At 32.5% G+C, this 18,545-nt stretch overlaps 1 protein-coding gene across 7 annotated transcripts in view; it reads left to right on the top strand.

Annotated features, from left to right (window-relative positions):
• LOC132730769 (protein kinase C delta type-like) overlaps nt 1-18,545 on the top strand; it is a 103,165-nt gene that overhangs the window by 25,935 nt on the left and 58,685 nt on the right. For all 7 annotated transcript variants that reach the window (XM_060716766.1, XM_060716764.1, XM_060716762.1 and 4 more), the window contains exons 2-3: nt 1,224-1,325; nt 11,724-11,902. In XM_060716766.1, the coding sequence (XP_060572749.1) occupies nt 11,776-11,902 (127 nt within the window). In that variant the 5' untranslated portion in view covers nt 1,224-1,325; nt 11,724-11,775. The remainder of the gene's footprint in view (nt 1-1,223; nt 1,326-11,723; nt 11,903-18,545) is intronic.

Raw genomic sequence — 18,545 nt, 5'->3', positions numbered from 1 at the left:
GTATAACTTCTACATACATGGATGGATTTTAAAGTAACTTGTTCGCCATGTTGAGTTAAGTTGTTTCTCGCAAAATGAAAGTCAAGGTCACAAGAGGTCAAAGATCAAATGAAAATATTAAAATTTGTTTGTTGGCGCAGTATCTTTCTTATGCTTTTAAATATTTTGCTTAGTGGCCAGAGGAATTTTAAATTGTTGAGCCTGCTTGTGGTGAGGTCAACTTAGTTGCCACTTTTCACTTTTGGCGGTTTGGTGTATGTGTGTCAGTTAGTCTGTGTGTCCATCTAGATTTGTCCGGGTTATATCTTGCTCATTCTTTGAAGGATTACCAAAAGGTTTGATACAAATGTTTTTTCTTTCATTCATTTTGCCCTGATTTTTCTTTCATTTAGCTTGCCCTGACTTTTCGTTTATAAGTTGAGAATTTCTAGCAAATGAACTTTAAATGCAGTGTTGACAATGATGTATAAATTATATTATGTTCTTTTAGTTTAAATTTCCTTGCAAGACACCCTGAGAGGAAAGTTTCCCATGTAAATGATAAGTTTATTATTCCCAAATGGTTTGTTTAAAAGGATTTAAGTCAACTTTCTCGAGTTTCCTGACTTTTTAAAGGCCATTTTAGAGAAGTTTTCCCCAGTGATTTACATGAAGTTATCAGTACAAATGTACGGAATTTAATTGTGTGAATTTTGTTGCCAGGCTTCTTAAATCTGTAAAATTTACTTTTCATATAATTTCTATCACTGGTAATAAACTGTGAATTAAACCACTTCACCACTAAATTTGTATTATTGGACTTGCCTGGCCTTTTAGTCTGGAATTGTTCATTATTATTTTAAGGGATTACATTATCAAAAACAAAAATTGATCAAATTGTATTAACATAAACAGTGTGATATTAATATTTAATGCTTAGGAATTTGTTCAAAATGCGATTTTAGTAAATTAAATTGGAGAATTTGCAGAAAATAACCAGAAATAATTGCTGTGTTCTAAAAGACAGCCAAACAGTATGCTTTAATTCTGGAATTGCCTATATTTTTAAAATGGTCATATTTTTAACGCACCATTCACCTGATAGGTGTTATATAGTTCATTAAGTGAATTTATAATGAAGGAAACTTATTCTGATAGGTGTTGAAACTACCTCAGAGAGGAACTGACCCAGTTTTAACATTGTATGATAAATATATACAGTATTTTTCTTTTACTATTTTCAGGCTGAGACATCCAACCAGGAATAGAAAATGTAGATTTACCAGCCAAGAAAAGCTTGAAGATACAGTTCTATTTATATAAACATCATTCCAGTCATTAAGAAGGTAAATTATGCTCCTATTTTTAGCTCATTTGAAGAGAGGTTAAGCATTTATGAATTATGTAAATACATGACCTGCTTGTCACTTCTTATATTTTTGAGCACATGCATTGTCTTAGTTTGCCTCTGAATTTACCATATTTTACAATAATTCATTTAAATAACAAGAAAATTGGTCACTTAAAGCAGCTTTCTCACAGCTTGAACATTTTTTTTTATATTGTATTATATTGATAATACTGCACATATGTAACATCACTTTTCATTGGATAATTGTGACACATTTTTGTAAACTTTATACACAGCTGCTAACACTTAATAGCTTAATTTCTTCATTTTACATCACTATTGATACAAAAGTCTGAGGTCATTATATCAATAGAAGAGACATATGTGACAAAAGTCTTTCATTGATATCAATAGAAAATCTGCCATTAATATTAATAGGAAAGTTTGGATTCAATATCTATAGAAGAGTGTGACATTAATTTCTGTAGAGGAGTGTGACATAAATATCTATAGAGGAGAGTGATATTAATATCTATAGAAGACATGTGACATTAATATCTATAGAAGAGTGTGACATTAATTTCTATAGAAGAATATGACATTAATATCTAAAAAAAGAGTGTGGCATTTATTTCTGTAGAGGAGTGTGACATTTATATATAAAAAAAGAGTGTGACATTTATTTCTGTAGAGGAGAGTGACATTTATATATAAAAAAGAAAGTGACATTTATTTCTGTAGAGGAGAGTGACATTTATATATAAAAAAGAGTGTGACATTAATTTCTGTAGAGGAGAGTGACATTTATATATAAAAAAGAGTGTGACATTAATTTCTGTAGAGGAGTGTGACATAATTTCTGTAGAGGAGTGTGACATGAATATCTATAGAGGACTCACATGTTACATTAATATCTAAAAAACAGAGTGGAGTGTGACATGATGATGAACTCTATAGAGGAGTGTGACATTAATTTCTATAGAAGAGTGTGACATTAATATCTAAAAAAAAGAGAGGAGTGTGACAAGAATATCTATAGAAGACTGTGACATTATTTATCTGTAGAAATGTATGATATCATTGCTATAGAAGAGTGTGACATTAATAGCAGTACAAGCTATTACCATTGATATGTTAAAAGCAAAATGTGACATTAACATCATTGGAAGAGGATTATATCATAAAAAGCAATTTGATACAAATGTATGACATAAATTACATTGCAAGATCAATAATTATATCAATATACCTGTTAGTGATTCAGTACATATTAGTCACAAAGTTGGAGCCAAGTAAATGTTACTCTATGTATTGTTAGTGATTCAGTGAGTAAAACTATCTTTGTCTGTACTTTAATATTTGAACTCACATGTTCATTATCTTATTGCCAGTATCCAAATGGCATGACTAAAATTAATTTGATGTTACAAATGAAGTATTTAGAGATTTCTGCCTGCAGGTCTTTGATGAATGGACCAACAAGAATATATGAATGTCAAGTATGAATATAGCTTTCATCAGTCTGTTTCCCATTCTTATCCAGAAAGTGGAGCAAATTAAAAGGATAAGTCTTGTCTTTATGACCTCATTATGTAGATTGACTTTCTTTAGGAAAGATACTGAGTGTTCTTAATTAAGTAAAATGGATATGTTGATCAGAGAGTTCAATGTACACTGGTACAACAGTTACTACACGTTGTATTTTCACCATTCGAATGTGGAGTGCCCTTGATACTAAGTATTATTGGTCCATTCTGCATATTTTACTAATATACAGTTTGTCTTCTGGTCTCTAGAACATAATATGAATGTTCTTAAGTAGAACCTATTTGAATATTTGTTAAGTAGAACACTTATGAGTGTTTGTGAGGAAGAACATATATGAGATTGTTAAGTAGAACATATATGAGTGTTTTGTTAAGAAGAGCATAAAATTATACAAGATTTTGTTAAGTAAAACTATATAAGTATTTATGTAGTAAGATATGAGTGTTAAGTAGAACATATATAAGTATGAGCACTTAGTGTTTTTGTGAAGAACAATTATATGAGTGTTTGATGAGTTGAACATAAATGAAGGTTTATGGTAAGTAGCACCTATGCAAGTTTTTGTGTAAGTATTGTAGCTAGCTGTTTTCCAGTAGAACATTATGTGAGCGTTTATTAAGTAGAACATAATTATGTGAGTGTTTGTTAAGTAGAACATATATATGAAGGTTTGTAAAGTAGGAAATTATATGAGTGTTTGTTAGGTAGAACATATGAGTGTTTGTTAAAAGGAACACATTTAAGTTTTTGTTTTAATAGTAAAACATATATGAGTTATTTGTAAAGTAGAACATAATATGAGTGTTAAGTGGAATGTTCTATGAGTGTTCCTTAATTAGACTATGTATGATTGTGTTAAATTAAACATACATGAGTGTTTGTTGAAATAGTTCAGATATTAGTGTTGGAGAAATGCTTGTTGAAGAAGGAAAAAAGTGTTATTTCATATTCAGTCAATATGTTGTTTTATAAACACTTTTCTTTCAATAACTAACTAATAATGTTATTGATAATAAGTTGAACTGAAAAAAATTCAGATGAAAGAGTAGAAAGAATTTAGTTTTATATTGCGTTATTGGCAGGTTCCAGAGGGAAGGATATTCCGATCCGAACTGCAACATTTGACATATATTTTCTTGCATATTCTACCATATTCTATTATACTTTAGATTCTTCACCTTATTAAAACCATTTTCCATGAAAATTTATGTCATTACACCTATAAATATTTTCTTACAACAGCGTATAAAATTACAACTTCATTCATAACGGTAATTTAGAATTAGGTCATCTTGTATTCTTAATCAGCATGCACTCATCTGGCACCCCCTATGCCAGATGAAATTTCCGGCATGGGTAAAACTGACGGAAACACCAGTCTGATATGTAAGAAAGAAGCATTACATAGCCAGCCATCTGTTAGTACTTTTAAGTCACAAAATAACCTCTACCCACCTTTATTTTAATGTAACGCAGATGTTGGATCATTTGAAATTCAAGGGTATCCACCCCGATTAAATATTTAAGTTTGGCTTCAAATTGACTTCAGCTGTATTATTCAAATTTCAAAGGCTTTAAATGATTCAGAATTTGATTTTGAATTAAAATGAACTAGGAAGTTTCTTTTTGTACACCAATCATTCGGAGATGGTAATTATAGTGTTTGAATTTTAATATCTTTCCTATTTCACAATGTCACTGCTTAATATAATGGACTAGCTATTGCTTTGTGTTTGGAACTGTCCATTGTGAGCTTGAAGGGTTGGATTATAGTATTGAAGTGATTTAAAATTAACCAGGCAATAGTGGGTTAAAAAGGTATCATTTAAGTCTTCATAATGTTGACCACAAATGTAGTGTTTGATTCTTTTCAGAGTAACTTGGTGCATTAAAAGGGCCTTTCTTTCATATGTCTATAAACCAATCAACTTATCAATAAATAAAAGGTTTGTCCTTTGCCTGTTTTAATTTATAATATACAGTAGATAATATATGAAAGTGCATATTTGTCATCTTCCTTATACATGTAATACTAGTAGCACAGCTGTATGCAAGAAGTACCCTTATGCTCTTAAAAGAGATTTTATTACTTTAAACTCAACATAATAAACTTAAATTAACACTAAGGGTTTAATATAATATAGTATGGATAAAAAGTTGGTCTAACGCTATCGATGATATATTTAATATCTATAATATAATCTGTCAATTATATGTTTATTTGTATATAATTTGCACATATTATCTATAGACAAACAATGTAACATATTATCTCATTCATTTTTCATGATGATGCTAAATAGGAATATATAACTTGAAATAATGAGGTAATGCCCAGGCATCAGTTGGACTGCCATGAATTGTCTCCCTTTCTAACTGGTGACCTACCATTCCTATGAACATTTTGATTCAACAGGTCATTATAGAAGATCTTGCCTGTCTTACAACTACAGTCAGCAATATTCATTAGAAATAATTGTAATGTGACCTGAGATCTAAGGCAACACTGTTGACTGATTAAATTTATTATTATACGCCCAAAAACGAAGTTTGGGGGGGTATATAGGAGTCACCCGGTGGTCGGTCGGTCGGTCGGTCGGTCGGTCCAGACGTCCGTTGCATTTTCCTTGTCCGGAGCATAACTTGAAAACTAATGGTTGGAATTCAATATAACTACATACAATGGTCAAGCACATTGAGAGGAAGTGCAGTGCACAAGAACCATAACTCTATCTTGACTAATTACAGAGTTATTGCCCTTTGTTACTTTTCCTTGTCCGGGGCATAACTTGAAAACTACTGGTTGGAATTCAAAACAACTTCATACAATTGTCAAACACAATAAGGGGAAGTGCAGTGCACAAGAACCATAACTCTATCTAAAGTAATTACAGAGTTATTGCCCTTTGTTGCTTTTCCATTGCTTTTTTTTTTGTCCGTTGCATTTCCTTGTCCGTGGCATAACTTGAAGACTAATGGTTGGAATTCAATATAACTACATACAATGGTCAAGCACATTGAGAGGAAGTGCAGTGCGTAAGAAACATAACTCTATCTTGACTAATTACAGAGTTATTGCCCTTTGTTACTTTTCCTTGTCCGTGGCATAACTTGAAAACTACTGGTTGGAATTCAAAACAACTTCATACAATTGTCAAACACAATAAGGGGAAGTGCAGTGCACAAGAACCATAACTCTATCTAAAGTAATTACAGAGTTATTGCCCTTTGTTGCTTTTCCATTGCCTTCTTTTTTTTGTCTGTACCATAACTTGAAGACTTATGGTTGGAATTCAATATAACTTCATACAATGGTCAAGCACATTGAGAGGAAGTGCAGTGCATAAGAACCATAACTCTATCTAAAGTAATTACAGAGTTATTGCCCTTTATTACTTTTCCATTGCTTTCTTTTGTCCGGACCATAACTTGAAGACTAATTGTTGGAATTCATTATAACTTCATACAATGGTCCAGCACATTGAAAGGAAGTGCAGTGCACAAGAACCATAACTCCATCTTGACTTATTACAGAGTTACTGCCCTTTGTGTCTTTTCCTTGTCCAGAGCATGACTTTAAAACTACTGGTTGGAATTCAATACAACTTCATACAATGGTCAAGCACAATAAGGGGAAGTGCAGTGCACAAGAACCATAACTTCATCTTTACTAATTACAGAGTTATTGCCCTTTGTTACTTTTCCATTGCTTTCTTTTGTCCGGACCATAACTTGAAGACTTATTGTTGGAATTCATTATAACTTCATACAATGGTCAAGCACATTGAGAGGAAGTGCAGTGCATAAGAACCATAACTCCATCTTGACTAATTACAGAGTTACTGCCCTTTGTTACTTTTCCTTGTCCAGAGCATGACTTGAAAACTACTGGTTGGAATTCAAAACAACTTCATACAATGGTCAAGCAAAATAAGGGGTAGTGCAGTGCACAAGAACCATAACTCCATCTTGACTAATTACAGAGTTATTGCCCTTTGTTACTTTTCCTTGTCCAGAGCATAATTTGAAAACTACTGTTTGGAATTCAGTACAACTTCATACAGTTTTCAAGGACATTAAAAGGAAGTGCAGTGCACAAGAGCCATAACTCCATTTTGACAAAATACAGAGTTACTGCCTTTTGATACTTTTCCCTGTCCGGAGCATAACTTAAAACGTACTGGTTGGAATTCAAAACAACTTCATACAATGGTCAAGCACAATAAGAGGAAGTGCAGTGCACAAGAACTATAACTCTATCTTCAGTATTTATAGAGTTATTGCCCTTTGTTCTTTTTCTTTGTCTTTCTGGACTTATTACAGAGTAATTCAATTAAACTTCATCAATGGCCAACCACATTGAAAGGAAATGCAACATACATGAACCACAATTATCTTTAATTGCCCACAACCATAACTCATGTTTCAATTCTTTTACAAGGTATTCTGTTACTAGTAACATCCTCATTTCCGAAGCAGACTTGTGGGGGTATTAATCACATTTAGTGATAGTTCTAGTTTTGAAATTAAATTAAACATGTCTGTTATAGTTTCATTCTTTCAACTTGTGTTTATCTCGTTCATGTCTGCCTCTTAGAACAGAAATACTTGCCCATTGTGGCTGGGTTGTTGCCTTTAAAGGGTTTAAGCATAAGAATTGCAGCAACTATTTATCCGTGCATGATTGTAAGAGGCGACTAAATGAGATAGATTAACTGAAGTATATAATGCATCTCTTAGCACCAGAAGGTGATGTGGTTTGCACTTCTAGTATTGCTTTGAAGTTTAAACCCAATGTTATATAGCCAAAATCATCTTTCCTGTTCTGGCACAATATGACTGAAACTGTGTTGGTGTGTCGTGAAACCATCCAAACTAACAAATAAACATAAATACTTTAGTGTCAAAAAAAGAAATATTGTTATGAACTGAGTAGGGATTGTACCCATGCTTACTTGCTTAAGAGGCATACTGACCTTATAACAACCATATCAGGACTCTTGGTTTGAAATCTCTTTATCTTAACTCATAATCCGCTGGAATCAAAGAAAGATTCTAGTCTTTGCAATCTGTATATTTGAAGAGAACTGTTAATTCCAAGTTTAAAAAAGAGAAAATCCAAAACACATATGTTAAGACACAGGTGGCAGTATCAGTGTTTGGACACCCCACCCCTATCTGCCCCTGGACCCCTACTACAACCCTAAAAAAAAAAAATTCATCACTCTAAGGCTTACTATAAGGTACCAAATACAAACCACCGATGAAATTTTATAAAAAAAAAATTTTTTCCACTATCAAAATTATAGTTATAGAAAGGTGAAAAGCCTACTATATGTTCATTTGCCAAACAATGTGGAACACGGGAAATCGTCATTTCGGCGACTGAGGCGCATTCCGAATGCATTTTGCTGCATCATTCATTTACATCAAGAAAAATAACTTGAATTCCACAGCTTACTTAATTCAAGTCTAACGAATATCAATATTCTATCGATTTTTTCTATTTCACGGTAATTTTTTTACTTGTCGTTGCCATTTTGGATTCTGATACCTGTGTGTTATACGCGATCTGATTGGACGTCCAATTTGGCTCGTCCAATCAGATCACGTATTTCAACCCAGGTATCAGACTGCAAAATGGCTACGACAATTCAAAAAATACCGTGAAACAGAAAAAATCGGAATGATAGTGATATTCGTTGGACTTGAATTAGATAAGCTGTGGAATTCTAGTTCTTTTTATTGATGTTAATGAATGATGCAGCGAAATCCCGCCGGAATGCGCCTCAGTCGCCGAAACGACGATTTCCCGTGTTCCACATTGTTTGGCAAATGAACATATAGTAGGCTTTTCACCTTTCTATAACTATAATTTTGATAGTGGAAAAAAATTTTTTTTTATATAATTTCATCGGTGGTTTTGTATTTGGTACCTTATAGTAAGCCTTAGAGTGTTGAATTATTTTTTTCAGGGTTGTAGTAGGGGTCCAGGGGCAGATAGGGGTGGGGTGTCCAAACACTGATACTGCCACCTGTGTGTTAAGAGTTAACATTAAAATTTCAAAGTAGGGCATTTTTCTGTGGGGGCGGTTGGGAAAATGGGTCACCGGGTTACTGCAAGTACAAAATATAACAATATTAAATAATGTCAAACTATGACAGTTGATCTCATTATTAGTATATACACTGAGGGGATATTTTTTTCAGGAGGGTGTTTGTGAATTTACCTAATGCAGGATGTGAAAACTACTTAGATGATGTTAGAAATGCCTGAAAAACATGAAAAGTCAAATCCATACTAAAAAATAAATCAAAAGTAGCAAATGCTGTAATTTTAGTAGGTTAATATACCATTATAAAGTCCCGGTACATGGATATGTTTGAAGTGGCTTGAGATAAAGGAGTTGAGAAAATTGAGATTATTGTCTTTTTATCATGATAAAGAAGTTCCGTTTATACCCTGGGACTTTGATAAGGCATGTTGGTGCATTAATAAGTGTCTGATTAAATTTTGAAAATTTTATAAAAAAAAAAAAAAAAAAAAAAAAAAAAAAGAAAGAAAAAAAAAAGAATGAAATGATATAGAAAAAAATTAAATTCAACTAATTCTCTTTATACCAAGGGCGTAGCGCCCATTACGCACAATACGCAATTGCGTATAAAAAAATTCGGAAGGTAAAAAAATAAAGTTGAGAAAATCTAAGTTTAAATGACTTTATCGCTATAAATTTAGATCTCCATTTCTGTTTACAAAATATTTCGTTGCGTCATACTGTTTACTAGTGTAAACTATGATTGCGTCACTCCATCGTATGACGTTTCTATTAATTATCGTAATATATGTGCAATTGGAATTTAAGTTAAGTTTCTGGTTATCTCGAAGCATTTACAAACTTATTGCACAGAGATAAATGAAAAGCTCAGCATTAATTTATCTACAAACTAAGGCTCATGATAACTTATCGTTGGTTAAATTCTCAGAAAATAAAGATTATTAAGACTTTTCTTAAAGATTAAGACAAATCCTTTCTAAATCGTTTCCTTTGGAATAGCTCTATTTTAAAACGACTTTAAATCTTTTAAGTTCTAGATCAAGATTTTAAAAATCATCAACTCGGGACAAAATTTAATTTTTGGTGTGTTGTTAGTTGTAAAAATGAAAAGAAACATCCGTCAAATTCCAGGACAAGCGACCGTGTTTATGGTCCTAAAACAGGACCATATTCAAGTCGATAATGAATCTGACCAGGCAGGAACAAAACAGAATTCACAAGAACTGGCATGTGAACCTCCTGTGATCAGCAAATCAGACGCCAATGTCGCGTCTCCTTTTCTCCCTTCTTCATTTCCGTCCACCTCCTCTTTTTTGTCTTCCCCTGCTTCTTCTCCCCTCGAGAACCGCCACTAGCTCCCTGGGAGCACGATTCCTGGATATCGGAAGTATTGATATCAGAAGCCGACTGAGAGTGCCATATTCTAAAAAAATGTTGTCCTCACCAAACGGTTCGAGCCACATACAGGTTGGGTTGCACCTCTCAGAGAACTCGAAAAAGGGCAACAAGTAGGCGAGTGCCGGACTGTGTGTTTGAGCAAGAGAAGCACCCATCTACTTAAAGTACAACCCTTTATTTAATGGGGGTATTTTGTGCTCCATGTTTTGCCTTTAATGCGTCTGAAAATGTGCTTTTGCTTGTCCGTTGTTTGACTGGAGCAACGCTAGAAAAGCCGTTGATGGACACACACACTCAAAAGAACACATGAATTCCATCACAAGAGCCGACCACTATGTACGCATCTGCAGAAAGGAAGAGCAGAATGTGGTCGAGTTCGGATCAACAGCCTATCGGCAGAAAGTACAAAAGAACAGAGAGGCGTTAGCAGCCATCATTGAGGCCACATTTTTTGTGGGCAACAAGATATATCTATGAGTCAGTCCGTTACTTTCTCATCACCGCCTGAGGAGACCTATGGAGTGATCTTAAGACCATTTAATATCTCGTTGTATCTGGTAATTTCCCTCCTTTCTTACGATGGAATAGAAGTGTTCTCAAAGTATAATTTTTCTCGTACATTTGGAAATAATACATACACTTCGATAAATAAGACTAAAGGCTTAAGAGAAAAGCCGTTCTTACCAAACTTATTTGATGAGAAATGCTATAAAAAAAACTTATCTGGTTAAATGCGTTTTACAATTGAACGGGCATTCATTCATGATCTGCATCCTTAATCAAGCTTCACATGGAAAAAAAATTTGTGTATGTTTATATGCACGTGTAAAATAAGAAAACTACAAGGCGTACACTTCCTTTTTTCTTCACAAATCTGTTCGAAGTTATAATGAAATAAGTTAAAAAGTAAAACGAGCAGCTATATGTTTATCAATTTATGGGGAAACATAACTTGAGAATGCTCCATGCTTTACGTGCAAAAGTTGCTTCAAGACATGCCAGAGTCCACGATTTAACATCTAATTTTTCAAAATTTTCCGGGGGAGATCCCCCGTACCCCCACCAGCGGGAGGGGGACACCCCCTCCCGCAGGCTCCCCCTCTCGGCACTTCGTGCCTCGCTTTGCGTATAATTTTTCAAGCCCTAGCTACGCCCCTGTATACTGATTTAATATTTTGTTGGTATTGTTTATAATGAATAATTCTCTAATACAGACAGAAAAAAATATAATAATACTAACACAAACACCTGTGAATGATACAAGTAAATCAAAATAAAAAATATGAACGTATTTTGTTGAACTGTATAATGAGTAATGAGACATGGTATAACAGTATTATAAAATTGCTCTATATCTTGATTCATTGACATGAAATCTTCCTCTATTTCAGATTATATCTCAAATAACAACTTAACAGGAAGTGGTAAAGTGAAGCTAGCGCAATGCCGGGTGTAGGATTTATACGTGTCAAGCTACTGCAGGTGGAGCGGGGACAGAGTATGGACAGTAAGGCAGACGTGTTCGATCCATACATAGCAATTAACGTAAAGGAAGCTGTAAATACTCCAGGTAAGGCTTCTATAAGTTTTCCTCAATGTCATGATGATGCTTTCCAAACTCCGACAACACTCAGATATGACAAAGAATTTGAACCTGACCTTTAACAGACTCCACTGAGGTCCAAAACATCACATTGTTAAGTGCAGTAACAGGTTAAGTCCAACTAAATTTTATAGGAGTTAACCAGTTATTGTACTAAGTGAATGAAAAGCATAATGAAAACATGGTTTTTAAAATTTAGTAATAAAAGATACATTTAAAATGAAAAGAAAGCTACAGAAAGTATTTAAGAGAAGTTTAGGTTTAGAATAAATTGGGACCAAATGTTTCTTATGATACACTTTAAATTTGCCAATTTCAAATTCAATATAGAACAGGTCAGTCCAACAAATGCGGCTGTAAGCCGAATAAGTACTTAAAACAAATTTTATCTATGTAGTTCAAGATAATTTAAAGAATGACAAATTTGGGATAATAGGCATGGACATTTTTTTTTAAACGACACTTGACTGTGATCATAAAATGTTCATTATGTACCATTTTGCCTTATTGTCTCTGAAATAGGTCTATTAAGTGTCTGGACCCAGGATTTGTGAGTTTTATCTCATACTATCTGGCATCAGGTGCGAATTCTTCCTAGAATATTTAGTTCAAAACAATATGTCTTAAATGCGATTTGTCTTCCGCCTCTTTTTCAAATGATTTAAACCGGGGAAATTCCCATATTTTGTTGTAAAAACAGGTTTGTACTGGTGAGAAATATATGTTGAATACTAATTACCATTGGCAAAGGTAAATTATTATATGTTCAGGTTCCAGCGGTTTAAAGTTTAATACTCAGGCACTGTAAATTCTCCAAAATGAAGAAATAAAACGAAGTAACACTGTTGGTACTCCAATGGACTTCAAGAGTAATTCTATTGCATAAAAATAACATTAATTTCTACATTTATAAGTTGAATTTCAAGGACACTTCTTCTTTTTGTCCTTTATCAAAAGAATACAGGGTTGCTTTATTAAAATTGCAACTGAAAAAGGGGGGAAAAGAAGATTTCCTTTCAAGATGAAAAATTTTAGTTACAGTTAACACATGACTGGTTGACAGTGACTATAATGTAGTTTAAGAGAAATTACACTTGATATATTATTAAATGTTAGGGTAAACCATTGATATTTGAAAATACAAAGAAGGAAAATATGTAGAGTAATGTATGCTGCAATTTAGGATAGAATGATTGAAAATATATCAAATAAAGATGTGAGGTTGTGGTGCAAAGACAGGGACGGTTTGAATAAGACAGTGTATGATTTTAGTGACTTATTGTCCAGATCAGAATTTGAGTGAAAACATTGGTATCATTGATTATTATTAATTAAAGCACTACTTTTATTACCAAATGATTGCATTTTGGACCTCGTGATTAATATTTCTACTGTCAAAGCCAAAAAATCCAAGGAGGAAAATAAATAAAGCAAGTTGGTTACCCTGCCAGTTATTTAAACCAGTCAATAATAAGCCTGAACCATACTATGAAGGTGAAGAGGTTATGATTAACATTAATGGGGAATATGATTGGAGTTTTAACCAGCTCTGCCTGTCCCTGCACCACCTTGTCAATGTTGTGGTTTGTTTTGATGACATAAAAAGCTGGTGATGTGTTCATCTCACAATTTGAGGACTTTAAACATGTTTTTTACTATCTTGACTGTTCTGGCAGGGCACTGAGGCTCGTCTCGATGTGTTTCTGGATGGGAGGACCATTGGGTTACAATTGGCAGATGCATTTATATAGCATATTTCAAACTGCTTTGAATATATTATTCTATCAAATTATTCTGAACTTTCGCAACATTTTCTATAGACAAGTACCTGTTGAATAGGTAAAATAAACATAGGCAAATATGTTTTTCACCTGATGTATTGTTAATGTTACTGTAACATAATTCCTGGAAAAGTTCAATATTAATATTCCTGTAAATGATCCTCACCTGAATGTCTGCCGGGTCATGTGCAGATCAAGAAAATTCAGCTTTTTTTTTATGTAAAAATGATTTATTAGAATAATTTTAATACAAAATTCACTTTCTGCTATCATAGACTAATTTGTAAAATAATTAATTTTCTTTTTTGATCTAATCTAAATTTGATCTAAGAGCTTTATATTCAGGAATTATTTGAGATTCACAGTAAGAAAGAAGTAAAAACACTGGACTCTGAAGCAGTGAATTATTTTAAATCTTATATTGTATTAAAAAAAACTAAGAAATATAACATATTTGAGATACATCGTGGCCCTTTCCAAGTGTAGAGAAAGTCATATTCAAGGGAAACTTCAATTAATATTAGAAGAGAGTTGATGGAATTGAATATAATTGGCCTGCAGAAAGTTCATATATCTCCAGAGGATTATAGTCAATTTTCATGTCTTTAATTTATTTTCAGTGCTTTGATGTACCACTTAAGATAATTGCATTAGATCATGCAATTATATACAAATTATATACAAAATTGTACATGTATTTAGACAGGCAAAATAGATGTTGTTCTAACTCAGGTGCCCATTTGTGCCTGAGGCCTTCCTCCATCAGTAAAGCTATTAAGAAAGTCACCATATGACCTCTGTGTTAGTGCAACATAAAACCCAACTTAAAAAAAAAGAAGGTATATATAGATTTTTGTGGTATTATGACCTGGATGTGACAAAACCACTCTAAATTTAAGTCCCCCATAAAAGTGGTCCAGATATATCTTTCATAGATTCTTCTACCTGAATGTATTATTTCCATAGTACAGGGATAATTCACAAAAGTTTTAAATAAAATCAAATATTGTAAACCTGTTGTCTAGTTAAATAGAATTGTAAAACTGTTTTACACGTAGATTCCTTTAAGGTCTCATTTTTAAGTGTCAAAATTGCATATATCATACAGGTCATGTAATGAATAGTAAGCCCTCTTTACTCTATATTTTATACCAACTGTTTTGAAATTTAATGCTATTCTAGTATTTTAAAATATTATATAAAGACAATTTTTCATAGTACTTTCTTCCATATATCATTCTGGTTTTGAATATAAAACTTTTAATAGCAGTGTTTTTTTAGCGACCCTAAAGTATTGTACTGGTTGAAATATAAAGAAACATCAGTCCACCAGAAATAAGTTTTTAATGTTGTTTTAATGATTAGTGTTTATTTGGGTATTAAGAAGTTTTATTTAGTTTGCAAGGCATGCTGTTGGTTGTGGTGGGGTCCACATTCGAAGCTTCTGTAAGTGAAAGATATTATTCAGCAACTAACTGTAAGATAACTGTTACAGTACCAAATTTTTAGTCTGGACTGAGCGAACAAATACCATGTGTACACTTTCCTTAAATTATCTGTGCCTGTTTGTGCAAGAATTAATGAGAATTTATAGGGCAAAGGAGGCAATGGTGGTATTAAACAATCAAATGGTAGGCCTTTACTATATTGGTATTATAGAATGATAACTCTTAAAGCAATGAAATAGGTCTGTTTAATGGAGCTAATATTCTATCCCACACACATTTCATGAAACAAAGTGATTCTCATTTGATACTCAAAAGTGACCAGTAAATTGTCTAAAGAAATCAATAGTAAGCTGATCTAGAGTGTTTTTGGCCACTTTTTTCTGGCCATGCAGAGTAATTGTTCAGTTCGGTTAATTGGCCAGATATAAAAACCCATTCTACAAGAGTTAATGGGGGAAAGAAGATGAATTCCCTAGTAATTGAATTGTCACTTAGTGCCAGATGAGTAAATAATGGCCACAAAAAATGAATCTCAGCATCATGTAGTTGTTTGTGAATCCAAAGGAATGGCAGTTTGACTGTCTGCTCTTTATTTACTTTTTCCCAAACAGTTAAGTTTTAAACTGTAGTGTGTAAATTTGCTGTTACATGAATAGACAACGCCGTATAGTATTACAATGACATTTACTTTAAGTTAGTGCCTTATTATATGACATCACAAATTTATTGCATTACTATGACATAACAAACTTTAAATGCATTACTATATCATTACTAAGTGAGCGCATTACAATGAAATAACAAAGTTATTGCATTACTATGACATAACAAACTTTAAATGCATTACTATATCATTACTAAGTGAGCGCATTACAATGAAATAACAAAGTTATTGCATTACTATGACATAACAAACTTTAAATGCATTACTATATCATTACTAAGTGAGCGCATTACATTATGAAATAACAAAGTTATTGCATTACAGTTACTATGATATTACAAAGTTATGAAATCACTCAGACTCAGCCCATGAGATTACAAAGTTATTACATAACTTTTACTTCTTTCTTTTTACATTACTATGACTTTATAAAGTGCAATAATTTACTATACAATATACAGTCAACTATCGTTATCTCGACATCGCTTTTCTCGATATTTCGTTATCTCGATTAAATTTTAAAAGTCCCGTTTTTCTTCTCTATTTATCTATATTGGAAATATTTGTTTATCTCGATGTTTCTATTTCGATATTTTCAGTATCTCGATGTAAAATTTTAGCCCCAACAGTTATTTTCACACTATTATCCTTTGTTTATCTCGACTTATAGTTTTCTTTCGTCTGTTCCCGTCAGACGTGTGAAAAACACAATCTAGACGATAATTGCTCAATTAGCAGCGCGTGTCATAATGCCGATTATGTTTGTAACAAGTTTAGCTGTTTTTATAAAAGTTAATCTATATAGCGTGTTGATTGACTTGTGTCCAAAATGAGTGAATTTTACATTCTTTTTAAATATTCGAACACTGTATCAATTCATCATGACTTTAAATGTAAATGAAAAAATAAAAGTATAGAAACGCTATCGTTGCAATATTGTTTCACAAACATCACCACCAAATCAATTCAGCGGTCGAACAATCTCGAGAAAGACCCGATAAATAACCCGGGAGGATATCCGAATCAACCATATCCGATATCCGATTCACTATATTGGTGTATTACTGAGTAAACCTCACTATGTGTTTTTATCACAGACACCCGTTTTTCCGGCTAATGTTACTTTGTCAAATATTGACAAGTGCTATGAAAACAAGACATAGGGATATTATAGTTTATTTGACATAAGGTATGCACATGTATGTCTTTTGTAAAAATTAGTTTCGCTTTATTCTAACCCTAATATGTTTATCTCGACATTTCGTTATCTCGATATTTTTTGGACGGTCCCAATGACTTCGAGATAACGAGAGTCGACTGTATGACATTTACAAAGTTATTGCATTACAATAATATTACAAAGGTAATTACTTGACTATAACATTACTATGTGATTGCATTACCATGACATATTGTAGTGACATTGCAGTGTGATTTAAGTTACTGTGACATGATAATGTGATGACATTTAACTATGACATTACAAAGTGATTATATAACTATTGCACTACAAAGTGTTAACATTACTATGACATTACAGTATGGTGACATTACTATCACATTACTAAGTGATTTTCATTGCATTACTATGAGTTTACATTATGGTAGCAGTTCAAAGGGGGATTTAAAATACTAATGACAATACAGTGTGATTGCATTACTACAAAGTGATTGCAATTCTATGCCATTACAATCTGATTATTACTACATAACAAAGCTACAACTATGACTTTTAAGGCAATATCCAAAACATGAAATAAATTCTGGTCATGTTATCATCATTCAGTAAAGCAGTAGGAATGTTAACATATAATATAACATTAAGTGTAAAGATAACACAATGATTATAATTATGCTTTTAAGTTACAAAAGACTTATATCACTGAATATGAAATTTATGAAATATCACTGTACCCTGTCTTGCAAGCCTATACTGTACCATTTAATGTATACCTTGTGCTTACAAACACGACTTGCAGCTTTTCAGGTCATTTCAAGGGCAGATAACTTATACATACCTAAATGAATTCTTATTTTTACTTCAATCTGGATTATGTTTTTCTTTTTATTGTTGAGTACAATACATAATAACATGCAATTCCTTTTATCGTTTCTGTTAATTTTTTTCAATGAAAATAAACATACTTTAAATTCTTAAAAAATAGGCCATTTTTAATAAAAAATGCACAGGTTAAAAGAAGAAGTTGAAGAAAAAACTATCCACTCTAAATTTGTTCTTGAAATTTTGCATATCGACTAAAGCAAAGAAAATACAAAAAAAAATCTTTTGTTTCCCTTTTTGGTAAATTATCTGCCCATGACTTTAACGAAAAGTCCAATTCAAGGACAGATAACTCGAAATTGAGAATGGTGACCCCATTTTTTTTTTTCGTTTAAAATGTTTCTGTTATCATATTCTAACAACATGCCAAGTTTAAAAAAATTCTATTGAACAGTTTTCTTTTTGCCTATTCATATAATGTCTATATAAAAACTGAAAATCATCATCTATAACTAAAAAACTCTCAAGAGAGGTACAAGATTGTATAAAAGAATTTGGAGAAACTGACAAGTTGGAGTGACACCAATATCTGCAAATGTTGAAATAGCTTTATATGTTATAAGGGAAACTCTTTCAGCAAATCTATTCAACAAAGTTATAGTCACATTTCGAGAGAAAAAATGGATGTTGTACCTGTCAGTCAAATCGAAATTAA

This window comes from Ruditapes philippinarum, unplaced genomic scaffold (genome assembly GCF_026571515.1).
Source record: "Ruditapes philippinarum isolate M1 unplaced genomic scaffold, ASM2657151v2 ctg735_1_1_1_1, whole genome shotgun sequence".
Taxonomy (NCBI): domain Eukaryota; kingdom Metazoa; phylum Mollusca; class Bivalvia; order Venerida; family Veneridae; genus Ruditapes; species Ruditapes philippinarum.
This window is presented reverse-complemented; position numbering and strand designations above follow the sequence as displayed.